At 36.5% G+C, this 13,798-nt stretch overlaps 2 protein-coding genes across 3 annotated transcripts; one reads left to right on the top strand and one right to left on the bottom strand.

The window, feature by feature from the left end:
- The first annotated feature begins 1,359 nt into the window (after positions 1-1,359).
- On the top strand, positions 1,360-6,713 carry LOC124176143 (vesicle transport protein SEC20). The gene is made up of 3 exons (XM_046557035.1): positions 1,360-1,706; positions 4,207-4,621; positions 6,022-6,713. Exons 1-3 carry the CDS (start codon positions 1,623-1,625, stop codon positions 6,207-6,209), a joined length of 687 nt encoding a protein of 228 aa, XP_046412991.1. The 5' UTR covers positions 1,360-1,622; the 3' UTR covers positions 6,210-6,713.
- LOC124176137 (Kv channel-interacting protein 4-like) lies at positions 6,672-13,513 on the bottom strand. 2 transcript variants are annotated; one of them, XR_006869312.1, is made up of 4 exons: positions 12,770-13,513; positions 7,264-7,604; positions 6,940-7,138; positions 6,672-6,811 (listed from the first exon to the last, which is right to left on the bottom strand). XR_006869312.1 is itself a non-coding variant. In XM_046557017.1 (4 exons), exons 1-4 carry the CDS (start codon positions 12,888-12,890, stop codon positions 6,764-6,766), a joined length of 699 nt encoding a protein of 232 aa, XP_046412973.1. In that variant the 5' UTR covers positions 12,891-13,512; the 3' UTR covers positions 6,672-6,763. The 2 variants fall into 2 exon arrangements, 1 of the variants encoding a protein (XP_046412973.1); XM_046557017.1 differs by having other exon boundaries at positions 7,264-7,594; positions 12,770-13,512.
- Positions 13,514-13,798: the final 285 nt, after the last annotated feature.

The following is a 13,798-nucleotide window of genomic DNA, read 5'->3' as shown; positions in this document are numbered from 1 at the left end:
TCATTTCTATTTCTCAGTTTTATTAATTATGTTAACTAGAGTGTATTATTTTAATATTTATACGTTTATCATACAGAATGGTATGACGAACCTGCTCAATTTCAGCATTCGTATGATGTTATGTAACCAGGTGCCACTTTTACGTATTATATATAAAAAAAAATGCTTGCCTCCGAAACCAGTTTCATTTTCATCAAAATTAAAACCCTTACACGAGTTCTGGGGTAAACTGTATCAGCTTTATGGAGGGACAGATTCTCGTCCGATCAAATGCGCGTATTGCTCGATTCCAGCTATCTCTTAGTTTTTCTCATTGGAAAAATAACCGCTGAAAACAACCAAGCTTGAGTCCGCTTTCAGTAAGTATAAACCGATTACGGTGAAAAATATTATATCGTTCTTATATTCTAAGAAGATATTTTTTCGGGCTTTTCTCTACGATAAAATGCCGTTTATGATACAGGCTTATGTATCATGCATCCATATAATAGATGTGATGCACGAGTGGAAGTATTATTTATTAATAATTTTGTCGTACGTGCATTGCAGGTGACACTTTCTTGCTGCGGAATAAAATGCGTGACCGATTTAACTCTACCTTCTAAAATTGGGCGGTATTAAAATTGGCTAAAACGAGCGGTATGAACTACAGGCGAACAATTTTCATGATAAATTCAGAACTTCAACGTCAGAGAATGATAAATTAACAACAGGAAGTATTAGATTGACATGAAATAGCGTTAGACTAAGACTGAAAAATATTGTATAGAAGTCAACACCGCATTTTTCTTACGTTGTTCGCATTTATGGGTCACGTAACATTAACTACATGATGTAAGCTGATTACCCAATACTTTTACGGGACAAGCGTAAGAAACCAAAAAAATGTTGGAAGAAAATACGGTATCATGAAAATTCGATTGATTTTTACCGTCGTATCCAGAGAGGAACTACTCTTTGTATGGTGCTTACTTCATTGTTACGAAAAGACGATAAATCTATGCAGGTGAAACCAAGCAAAGTTACATGCCTTTAACTTTTTATGATAGCGTGCTGAAAATGAAAGCAAATCATAGCGATCATGAATTTGACTAGGATCATAAATTAATTAGGATTCGACGGAACGAATTTCAAACTTGGCGAATCCTATGAACGCAATGACTGCAGACCTTACATTAAAATTATCGAGAGGGCGCTAGTTCCCGAGACATTTTATCGTGAGTCCAACAAGTGTCGGTATTGCAGAATTCTTGACGCGTTAATGGGGAAAGCAAACAGTTTTCGTTAGCCAAATTTTTCCCAGATGGCACTGCAGGCAGGAGTGACATGTAACGCCAATGCTAACTCATTTCGGAACTAGAAGAGCAAAGTTGTATTCTGCTAGCTCGAAATTTATGCAGCACCGTTTTTGTTTTTGTCAGTGTAACACAACCTCAAACGTTGAAAATCTCTAGGATATAGAGTGGTGGTGTGAAGAGTTCCGTACTTGTGCCGGTTCTTAAAATCTTATAATCATCGGGGCTTATGAATTTTTCCGGTAAATCTGCTGAGAAATTTCCGGATATCTGTCACCTGGTAACGAGTGAATTAATTTTTTGAGTCATTCGCCGTACATAATTTACATGATGAATTCTGAGGAACATTTGCTGGACTTGGTGCGACAGGAAATTGTCAATAACAATCTACAAGTGAAAGCTATTATTCAGGTAACTCCATCAGCGTTGAAAAAATTTTACTTGAATTATATGCGAAAATGGTGGAATACGAATTTTGAAGAGTTGGTGGCCGTACTGGTACTTTAAAAAACGAAGATTTGACGGGTAGGGTAACAGATCTCACAGAACAAGTTTGACTCGTAGACTTGATCGGTACAGAAGTTTCCCATCATTACCGATTTGGTCAGCATTGTAATTTCCATTGATAATTCCATGGACGAATCGGTAAATGTCGGGCACTGCTTCAAAAGAATACGCATCCATGACATTGGATTTCTTGTGAGGCTGAAGTTCGTAACGCTAACGTAACGAAACATTGGGTGGAGAAATTACTATTTTACAGGTTTATAGTGACTTTGAAGCAGTAAAGATTTCAAAGTATGGATACATTATCCTTAATATGATTTACTGAATTTCAGACATTCCTGCAACTGTGAAATAACGATTTTCCAAAATGTTAATTGTTACAGTAACGTTACTGTAAACTTCAGCCTCATACTTTTTTCTGCAATCTTTAGCTGTAGCGTTGACCGCAAAAGCTGTGAAAAGCTTCAAAAGACCTCGTGCTCCTGGCAACTTTCAGCATTTTCAATAAACTTACGTCGAATTCGTCGACAATGAGCACTTTTTTTTGAATTCCACTTCCAATGTATTCTTAAGAGGATGTAAAGTATAACTGATTTAGACTGCCATCAGAGTCCTACACATCACTGTCATAAAAATGTATCAGATAGCACCAAACCTATATGCAATGCCGAACATAAATATCCACAAACTTATTTATTTTATGCGATAATAATTTCCGATGATGTGTTTTTACTTTCTGGAATTACAGTTGCAAAAAACAATATTTTTTTTATGTCTGTCCTTTGCAGCGCACTAGACTGGGCTAAAAAAAAACGATGAATTTTTTTTTTAATGGTACTGTAAACACATTGTTCATGACGACAAATAAAAATTATCCTGAATGTTTGAGCCCTTAATATTAATATTAAGGGGTGTATCGTTACAGCTATTGATTTTTTAACAGTTACCGCATTTTTTTACCCAGAATCCGTCAATTATCAATCTGAAAAATTTTTTCAATCCATGTTTTTGAAGGAAATTAAATTTCCTACAAAAAACCTCTCTTACTAAATTACCGTAGATCGAGCCGTTTTCTTGTAATCGTGCCTTAAACATTGATTTGTTTTTTCAAATTTTATACATATCAACAACATATCAAAAATTCAAACAAAAATTTGAATTGTTCAGTCCTCCAACAAATTTAAAAGTGAAATTTCTACTAGGCCAGGGTATGATTGTCAATTAAACATGATTCTGAATTATCTTAAAAATATACGTTTAAAATGCTCCGAAAATATTGCAAGCCTCTCAATGTTAGACCAAAAAGTTTTATATTTGAATTTCACATTTGGTTAGGAAATTTCTTGGTATGAAAATGCGCGTCTAAATTTGATCCGTCAATGATTTACTTACGCATAAGTCAAATTAATTTTCATACCTCGCAATAATTGTGGGATTGTGAGACATTTTATGATTTCATAAAATTCCGAGGGGCTTCTTTGTTTTAGTTTTTAACAAATTTCAATTTCATCATTTGGCAGATGGTCGAAAATCATTGAAAAAAAAATGTATTTAATATACCTAACTAACAGATATTTTCAAAAAGGTTAAACGGCTACTGCATTCAGTGCCACATTTGTCAATAAAGTTTGATTTCATGAGACTTGAACAATAATTAGGTCGTATTCTTATTTACCACCAAAAACGATAATTGCGAAAGTTATGCGCAATTTAGTTCCATTGTCTTTGACACATGTCTACCGATATTTTGTACTTGAGTAAGGATGATTTCTCACCGTACCCTTTTCCAACTTGTTGAAATTGCTTTAACTTTTCTTCAAATGGACAACAAAAATAAACTGTCGAATTATTTTCCCTTGACTACTGAAATATAAAATGTAAAAAATTTATGCAACTTCTGCATTATGACCAATGTAGATGCAAATTGTTAAAGAGTTGAATAACCGATCAAAATCAATTTTATGTTTCCAAGGGAGGGCTATAACATATGTTATTACATTAATGTGAAGTATTCAAAATAAGATTGGCAAATTTCGACGCCCATTACTTCTCATAGATACATTTGCAGGATGGGCGACCCTCCCCCCCCCCCTAAATTTTTTTTTAATATACCGACCCGTACATCTCGCCATACATACATACATACACGTTAACCCGCGTTATCAGGACTGTGCGATTCATCAATTAATTGTAAACTTCGATTATTATCATTTTCTCCATTAATCACTTAATATGCTCTTTCAATTAATTGTTTTATTGATTAATCGTTTCCAGCTTAATCGAATTCTATCCTTATTAAATTATCTATCTAATTAATAATATATTTTGCATGAAACTAATTCAACGTAGTTGATTTAACTATTCATATCGCATTATGTATCCAATCGCAACTACCTGATTTCAGGATATTCAAAATTGCACCGAATCGACAGAGTTATTGAACGAGCTAAATGCAAAAGGCAGAGCGAAAATAGCGGCCCTGCGATCAAGTATTGAGCGATTGGAGAGCTTAGCGTTCCAAGAACGCAGCGATAAACGGAAATTGGAGATTTATTCAGAAATAGAGAGTCATAAAAGTCAGTTGACTATTACCTTAGCCGCCTTTCGCAACGCTAATGTTGTCAGTGCCTGTGTTATCGACAGAATGGCTAAGGATGAATTATTGGGGATGCCCGACGGACATCAGAGTGCATTACGAAAACGGCGAGATAAACAAGCACTGATAAATATGTCAGGCGGCGTTACCGACAAGTTATTGGGCATCTCTAGGCATCTGGCGGAAACCACTCAAAAAAGCGCTTACACCTTAGACACCCTAAGTACGTACTTTATACCTTATATTTCACCTCTTATTCTCTGATATACGTTAGTTTTATCACAGGATTCAGTCAGCTTGACAAGAATTTGTAATTAAAAACTTATAACTAACATTTTTTTACCAATATTTTGGATGAGACTCGCAAGGTAAACTAGGTATTCTATACATATATATATATATATATGTATATATATATACACACACGTTAAACTTACTCTGTTATCAGCGCAACATTATTATTTTATTACTGGCATAATTATTTCTTTATAACAATTTCATAATTGCGTTCGTTGTTGATCAAAAAGATGTTCTGCAATTAAATAATATTTTCAAGAAGCCACTATGTGATCTGAAATTCAAATACAAGAAGCCAATCTAGAAATGGTTTATTGTTGCATTCATTTTCCGTAAGAAATAATTCAGTGCGTATTTTTATTGCATAATCTGATATACATATACAGAGTATTTCCAAGTAAACGGCGGAGTATGTTGAGTTGCTTGTCGCTGAGGGGAACAAATATCGGTACAAGTCATCGGTAGGTAGCACGTTTAAAGTCCTCGCGAGTGAGCTGGAACTGCCCATATTGCCAAGTTGTGTGGATTTAGTCAAGCAGTTGTTCCGTGGTTTGTAACCTATGCCGAAGCGGTCAGTGATCGCCTTCCGAAGCCACGTTAAAGTGATTATATGACTTGATTTGACTAAAGTGATAGTGAGTCGGCAGGTCTGTTTTACCGATATTCGTTCGCCTCGGTAGTAGGCAACCCAACATACTGCACCGTTTACTTGAAAACACTCTGTATATCTGAATAAAATAAGTAGTTACTAGATTACCAGACGATGAATAACTTCAACAATGTAATAAATACAATGCATTGAGGAAATCTAAAGTTTCAGCCGACGCTTCAAGCTTTATCGTATCGTCGATCGATACAAAGACCGTTGTATTCAATTTTCCACTTTTGGACTATTATTTGCTCCGTTCCCATCTTTAGAGAACCTTTACGATAGAAAATAGATTGAATTTGCGGTGTAGGAGGTTGACAATTTATTTATTTTCGCAACGGAAACAGTATTCATCAGAAAAATCAACGCAAATAATTTTTGCATAACGTTAACGTAACGAAATAGTGAAATATTAAAAATTATATTTTGCTTGTTAAAAATCATCTTGTCCCTGTAAGAGGTCGTAGTTGTAAACTGATATGTTTATCTTTAAATTTATGTTATGTATAGTATTGGCCGTACTTTTAATCATTGTAAACTTGCGAAATAAGGATTTTTCGAAAATATTTTTTTGTACTAACGTTAGGAACTCGAACCTGTAAAATCACATTTATGTCGGTAAAACGTATAGTGTGGAAATTACTGGTATTTACACATTGTCATGTATTTCCTTGCAGTTACGTCGTCGGAGAAAGTGACCGGGACGAAAGATGAGCTTGAACATCAGCAGCAGGTAATTGTGCAGTCTGGAAAGCTCCTGGGAAAATACGGTCGGCGCGAACTTACCGATAAAGCGTTGCTAGTTCTAGCATTTGCATTTTTCTTAGCCTGCGTATTTTACATTCTTCAGAAACGATTGCTCTGATTACACAGCAGAGAAATGCAATAAAGCTTATTGGTTTTTACTTGTAACTGAAACTATATACACCCGGCCTTCTGTAATCCGTGCTCAGAGAACTGAAAAAACTGTGTCATTCGAAGCGCTGAATAGTTTTGTGTACAGCTTGTACATTTTCAGGCAGCTGTTTTTATCACCGAAACTGACGTAAGTTCGCCATGAGTGCTGTGGTTGTAGGAAAATTGCATATTAAGAGTTTGGCGTTGAAGTACTTTAATCAACCAGTTTTACAATCACACTTCAATATTAAAAATAATATTGAAAACGTTTCATAGAATAAAAATTCTGTCACTGAACATTCCAATGCAATTTGCACGTTAACGGAGAAACGTATAATGTACGTGACTGTGCACTGTGGTTAATGTTACAGCATCAATTCTAGTATATTATGTATCTAATATTTATACGTGCAGTATCCAGGTTGTAAACCCAGAGTTAAGTGAATAAATATATTTTATAGCAATCTGCAAACGAGCATCGAGTACATTATTGCATGTTAAACAAACGTCTCATCTATGATGTTACCAGAGATCGTCGAAGACCGTCAGCTGCGTGCATATACTTTGGTCCTGAAACGATTATACACGTGAGATAATTGAGTTTCATATAAATGTCGGTGATCTATGGATAGACAATAATATGAGTTTGTTTTTGATTTTGATGGAAAGTTACTGCAACTCTGCTTGTAACAACGTACATTCATACATGACGTCATAAACTCCTCCCGAGATATCACGCCATCCTTGTTCAGATCCATTTTCTCAAAAAGTCTATCAACGTGTCTGTTCACCGCGCGTTGTATAGTTTGACTTGTTCGCACCATCTCGTAAATCGCCGATACTATGAACAACATTTCGTGCCTCGTTATGTGACCATCGCCGTTCATGTCGTACAATCTGTAACGTAAAAAAAAATGAACCAACATCGGATCGCAATACCAGTCGTTAAAGAGTCACGCTTAAGCACCCAGCACGTGGTACTCAAAATAAGATTAGTTGAATAGAATATGCGGTGAACGAACCCGAAAATCCAGGACAACTTCTCCTCGGCGGTTCCTTTCACGATCAGAGACAGGCCAGTCAAAAAGTCGCCGAAGCTCACGAGACCGTCTTTGTTCGTATCGAAGGTGTTGAATACTACTTGAGCGTACTTAGTGGAATCTCCAAGTGGAAAAAGCTTCGCGTAAGCCGGCCTTAGGTCGTTTGGGGTCGCAGCGCCGCCCGGACAATGCTGCTTGAAAGCTCTGTAAATCTTGCAGATCTCATTCCTTGAAAAACCAGTGCGGATCGACAGGGCTGCCAATCGTTCCGGTACCACATGGATTGGCTTGGTTTCCTCCTCGCCATCGTCCACTGCAAGCCACTACGATTAAGTTGGCATTTTCTCACCGTTTCGGTGAATTGGAAAGGTTTACATGTTTCTCAAGACGATAGAGTAATGGTGGTTCTGATTTGATCCGATAACGGTATTATACTTTTGTGCAATTTAACCCTTTGAGTCACGCATCGTTATGCTAAGTCAACTTTTATAACAAGATAGTATTCCATGATGTTTGGGGTTGCCGATGACGCATCTGAAATGGAATTTAAGAAGTTCAAGATGGTGAATCCAACATGAAGGAGGAAAATTTTTAATTCAATCGAATCCAATCAAAATACTCCACGCAAGGGTTTTCGGGGTCACTGATTGCAAATCTGAAGTCAGATTTTGAAAATTCCAGACAGTGAATCCAATAAGTTGCACGAAAATTTCAAATTTGATCGATTACGGTCAAAAAACTTTATACGGGGGTTTTCGACGTCGCTGATTGAATTCGTCTGAATTTTCAAAATCTGATATCAGGTTCTTAATCACCGACTCCAGAAACTCTTGGACAGAAGTTTTTCTCCGGATTTGATCGAATTTGAAATTTTCGGCCGCCATATTGGATCCGCCATTTTGATTTTTTTTTAACTCCGATTTCAAATTCATAATCAGCGACCCCAGAAACCTATACTCATGTAAAACATGTATACGTATAAAAGGGTCACATTCTCTGAAACGAATTATTTCTTAAATTGTCACATTTTTTTCAATCAATTTGTTTGTAACAATAATAATTTACACTATATCGCAATAATTCCTCTCGAATACTGAAAACCTATTAGTATACTATCAAAAATAGCAAAAAACCGTAAAGAAATATGTTGAAAAATTCTCTAAATATTGAAAAGATGGATATAAAATAGGTGGTTCGAATACTTACCACAATGACTCAAAGGGTTAAGGATGAATCGACTGAATCGTCTAAATCATAAGTTTGGAAAAGAGAAGAGAACGGTTTAAAAGATCTCGAGCAATATAATCTCCACCAATTACAGAGCACGTGGATGATACGACGTCGCTGCTTTGTAACCGACATGAATTTAACATCAAGATTATTTGACGGACAAAATTAAACTTTGGTCTTTCTGATCCGTTTTTGATGTTATTGGACCGATCATTTCGTTCATCATAAAGATCTTCAGAGATTGGACAAAAACAAGTTTACAAATACTTGTCTGTGAAGTGAATAAAAATTGATTTTCGTAACTACGATACGACGAATGGTCGTCACCAATTACATTTGCACGTTATAACGATATACTACAAAGTGAGATGTCTTGAATGTTTGTCAAAAAATTTATGGGGATTTGGTCAGTACGCAAAACCAGCTAAACAGCGTTAGAACCGGATAAAAACACCAGAGTTTTATTATTTCGAACATTCAATGATGAAACCTTTTATCAAAAAGGTGGTGTTGGACCTTGGTCAAATAGGGCAAATCGTAGTTTATAACTCTGTTTTTGCCTAAGAATGAAATTTCCACAAACTGGGGAATTGAAAAAAAATTGCGAGTGAAGGCACTTAAAAAACCAGTAATCCTTGCAAGTTTTATAATTGTACTTGGAGAGAAATACATGAAACGGCCATTTTCAACTTTCTTTTCTTTAGTAAAAATCGAGTTGTGCTCCGAAATATTTTAAAAACAGTTTGTTTGATCATTTTTGTCGACAAGTATTAAAAGAAAAGAAAAAAAAACACAGCATAAGTCTATACAAATATCCGAGTTAAAAAAGTAAAAACTGAAAATAAAAACTTCACGAGTACTCGGGAAATAATTAGGCTAGAGAAGTGAAATTTTCAGAAAATTCCTTTTCATTCAGTGGGAATACAAAGGGTTGAATGTTGCTTAAATAGTTGCTGGGAGCAGTTACAGTATTCTTATCTCGCTATGCACTTTCATTGCGTACATTTTTGTTAGCTTTTCAAATATTGCTTGATAGTTTTTGCGTAATATCTGATGTAATAATTTTTCGGAAAGATAGTAAATGCAAACCAAAACCTCGCGAGTTATATTGTGCAAGGGATCACGTGGTCGTTCTTTTTTTTTTGTAATCCAAAGTATCATTGCCGACTTTATTCATGCACAAAATCTACCGTACTATCACTGCGAGATGGGCATGCGACAGTTCATCGAGCTATTATTGTAGAAAATATAACGTGAAATCGATTACAGTCGAGTAAACTCGATTCTCAAATGCCACACAAGATCGTTGAATGACGCGCGTATATGGCATGAAAGTTGCGCATTGTCGAGGAAAATTTATGGCGTGGTAACCGTAAAAGCGATTACAATACACGTGTATAATGTTGCTAACTTTTACGTTTACCACAACCATAAATTTTTCACAATCATGTTATACTTCCGAGGTTGCAAAGTATAAAGACGTGCGATAAACAAACTGGCAAGGCATCGCCCTATCGATTTCACTATTTCTTGTTTATCACGTAACTGTGCGTAATTATTTCCCGGACTTGAAACGATGAACCTGTTGTTGTACAGACTGATTTATGCTATTACCGCATATCTGTATACATTTTTTCACAGGGTGCAAACAGTCTCGCCGAAAATAAATCAGAAGTTGAATGAAGCTTGCTAAGATGACAAGCCGTAACTATATATCATGACACTGTAGTAAATGTCTCCAACTAAAGCTGAACATTTCTCAGTAAACAAAACTCATTCAATCAAAATAGAATAATAACAAATCGCGATTACTGGAAAATGTTGATTAAAATCTATTCAACAAATTGCAACAAAAAAAAAAAGAGAAAAAAAGAAAAACTGTGTGCGCCCTTTGTACGAGGGTCAATTTCTTCAACCACGACATAAATTTCTAATTCAATTTATTTGCGAACGAGCTTCGAGTTGAGGTTTTAAAAATTGTACGTATTAAAATTTTGTTCTTGAAATTATCATGCTCATCAGAGAGGCTGCCAATGAGTCTTATATTAACGTGATGGAAAAATGCTCTCTATAAAATACTGCATTATAAGCTCCAAAACGTGATAGCGTGAAATCTTTTTAAGCTTCACTCGATGCGATTGTTTGCATCCGAACTTTAATACTAACCACATACATATAATGCCTATATTTGACGTGCATCCGTACGTATATGATGGAAAGATCGTGTGGCTCGAAGATGGGTGTGTAATAAATTTTTTCCTCGACACGTGATGTAAATTTTGCTGCCGAGAAAACTAGCGCCGCGTAGGTATACACAAGCCGACGTATAAAAATACGTTTTTTCTCGACAGTTTACACGTAATTCCAACGTTACGAAGATCGCTATTGCACGCGGATATATAGTATGTATAATATATGCGTGTGTAAGATTCCTTGTCCAGAAAACTGATGTGATGATTTACAGTGTAATCATATTTGAAACGTGTATTCAAACATTCTCCCACGGTCGTTGAGGATGATCGATGTATTAGCCAGAAAAAACGTAATCAGTTTAAGCGAGGAATTAGAGTTTGCGAAACTGCGGTGAACCACTCAGACTATCGATCAGCATATTTCGCCCTCATCGTACGTCGAGATTGACTCTTAATTCTTCTAAGGTTACGCTTATCGCGGTTTGTAAATTCAGTTGCATTATTTTTAGATGAAAACATTTCGCGTCTTTCGATACCCGATCGAGTGCTAAATTTAGTCTGAGAAACGAGACGCTCGATTGCGATGCACACGCTCTCCCGCGAAATATACGAATCTATTTGAATCGGAATCGAACCAGCCGAACGGCGGCTAATAGCATCGTCGTTTCTCAGCTGCCCGTTATTGGGTGGAAATTGAAAAATTTTTCGTCTCACTGCATTTGTAAGTTACAATTTAGTATATTTTGTAACGTGGAGGCAAACTCGGTCTTTAGTACCGAGCTTGAGCTTGCAATATGAGTCGCAGCCCTGGTGAAAATCATTTCTATGAGAAACTAAGAAAAAGGGCGAATAAAAATTCATCAAGAATCGTACTTTTTTTCATATGAAACTAAGACTCTCCATGAATCACTGTGAAAATTAACAACGACTAACGTAAGTTCACGAAAATATGCAACTTCCGTAAAGCGTAATAGTTTCGCGTAGATTTTGGTAGAAAAGTATGAATATCCATGAAGATCTACAGTTGAAATTATGAGAAATAGTTGCGCTTACATTTCGAGAAAATAAAACAGAAAATCTGTGAAAAAGTACCACCGCAGTTGAACGGAACAGTTTCTTTCGATTGAGCAGACTAAAACTACGACGATCTGAGAAAATCTGAGCCTCAAATTCGCACTGAATCTAGAAATATGAAAGTCTATGCAAAAACTAAAATCGTAATTACATGAAATACTTTATCACGATTAAGCAGAACAAATCTATGACGATATATCTACGCTTGTAATTCGAAATATCGAAAAGTACAACTTTTCGTAAACTCCGTGAATTCTCATAAAATAGTACAAATTTTTACGAAAAATTGTGATAATCGAGAATTTTAGAAGTCAATTTAAATCGATAAGTTTACGAATACGTATGACAAAGTATGAAATTCTATTTTTGAACTACCGCTAGATGTCGCATCTCTCTCACGAATAAAACTTATTACAGAGCAGAGAAATTCCTAGCGAAATTCAGGCTTACGTCCTAAGACTGACCTTGTCATTTTCTCTCAATAAGAGAGTCTCTTGAAAAAACTAACATTTGTTATCTTACTAGACCAGGAACCCAAGTGAAAATAATTTTATGATTTTTATGAAATTTGAGCACGCATACGAGCCGAAGTTGAATTCTGCAAATACGCGAGACAAAAAGACCGATTCTTTATATAACACAAGAGTACGTTACCCGTTTTGTCACGAAGCACGAAATTGAGGTTAGGGTTGCGTAACGTCAAACTTGTTCGCCACAGCGCACGCGCCTAGGACTTAAAACGTGGTCTTTTCAGCACTTCACGCATGCGCATTCGCAAACTCCCTCCAACGTCAAAGAGACGGGTAGTTTGCGTACGTAAAACATTCTCGCGTTATACGAAGTATTATCCGCAAAGAGATCGAGCTGTATACTGAAATTCTTATTTCGGGGTGAAAAACACAGCGATCAATCGTATCACGGAAGTTTAACGATTCCCACGCATACATCAGATCTACGAAATTATACTTAAAAAAACAATTCGAATTGCCCACCTGTCATTTTTTGGATGCTTTTCTTGACCTTCCTGATGCTCCTCCGCATTTTTCTCGAGAGACTCGGACGGTGCAACCGTTGTTGGCTCCCATCACTTCCTGCATCCTCGCTGTCCGACATATTGTTTATATCGGAGTCGAAGTTTGAAGAGTAATAGTTTTAAATAGCCTCACACAAACATTAGTTCGTACAATACGTGCGTCGTTAGATACAGTCAATAATGATCGTAAACTGGTAATAGGTGTAAGCCGTTGTCAAACACGTCGAAGACACCGTGTACAACAGATTCCTTACTGATCATTACTTTGTTCCTACTCTCTCTCTCTCTCTCTCTCTTTACTTTTCTTTCTCTTTTTTTTTCGTTCTACTCTTCCGTTAGTACATTTTTCTACCGATTTTACAGATCATTCATTCCGCGCGCGAATCATTGCATAACATTAATTGCGCTAATTGAAATCGAAGAACCGTTCGCTCTTGCTATCGCGGTGATTCTGACGGTGTGAAATACTAGAACGCATCCAACGTTCAGTCATTTCACATTCATTTCCTTACCGTTTGGCAAAGAGCCAACACCTTCCGGCGTTTGGACGTTGGAATCAAAGGAAGAGAAGAAAAAAAGAATGTAAAAAAAAGTTTTGAAATATCTGAGCGTGCAGCCACCGCACTGGTTTTAGTCCGCAGTAAGATAGTTCCGCACGAAGCTGTCCCAAACACGTTTATGGAGCAACTGAAACTCGGCGGCTATATCAGGGGACGATGAAACTGGGAGAACTGTCGGTCGTTCGCAGGGCGAAGCTGCGTACGAGTTAAATATTTATACCATTTATCAACTACCTTAATGCGGTAACAAAATTTCGTTTCATCCAACTTGAAAATTCCGCTAGCCTTGCAAGATTGTGTACGTCTGAGAATTTTTGTACTCTCGAAGATTTTCAAGTAAGACACACATGTATGTATGTATATCACTTGGTTTATGCACTAACCGGACGTACCTATAGAGCACATTTCCTGACAATGACCTGAGTAAA

The sequence above is a fragment of the Neodiprion fabricii genome, chromosome 1 (assembly GCF_021155785.1).
Source record: "Neodiprion fabricii isolate iyNeoFabr1 chromosome 1, iyNeoFabr1.1, whole genome shotgun sequence".
Lineage (NCBI taxonomy): Eukaryota > Metazoa > Arthropoda > Insecta > Hymenoptera > Diprionidae > Neodiprion > Neodiprion fabricii.
Note: the sequence above shows the minus strand (reverse complement) of the source record. Positions and strands in the feature narration are given on the sequence as shown.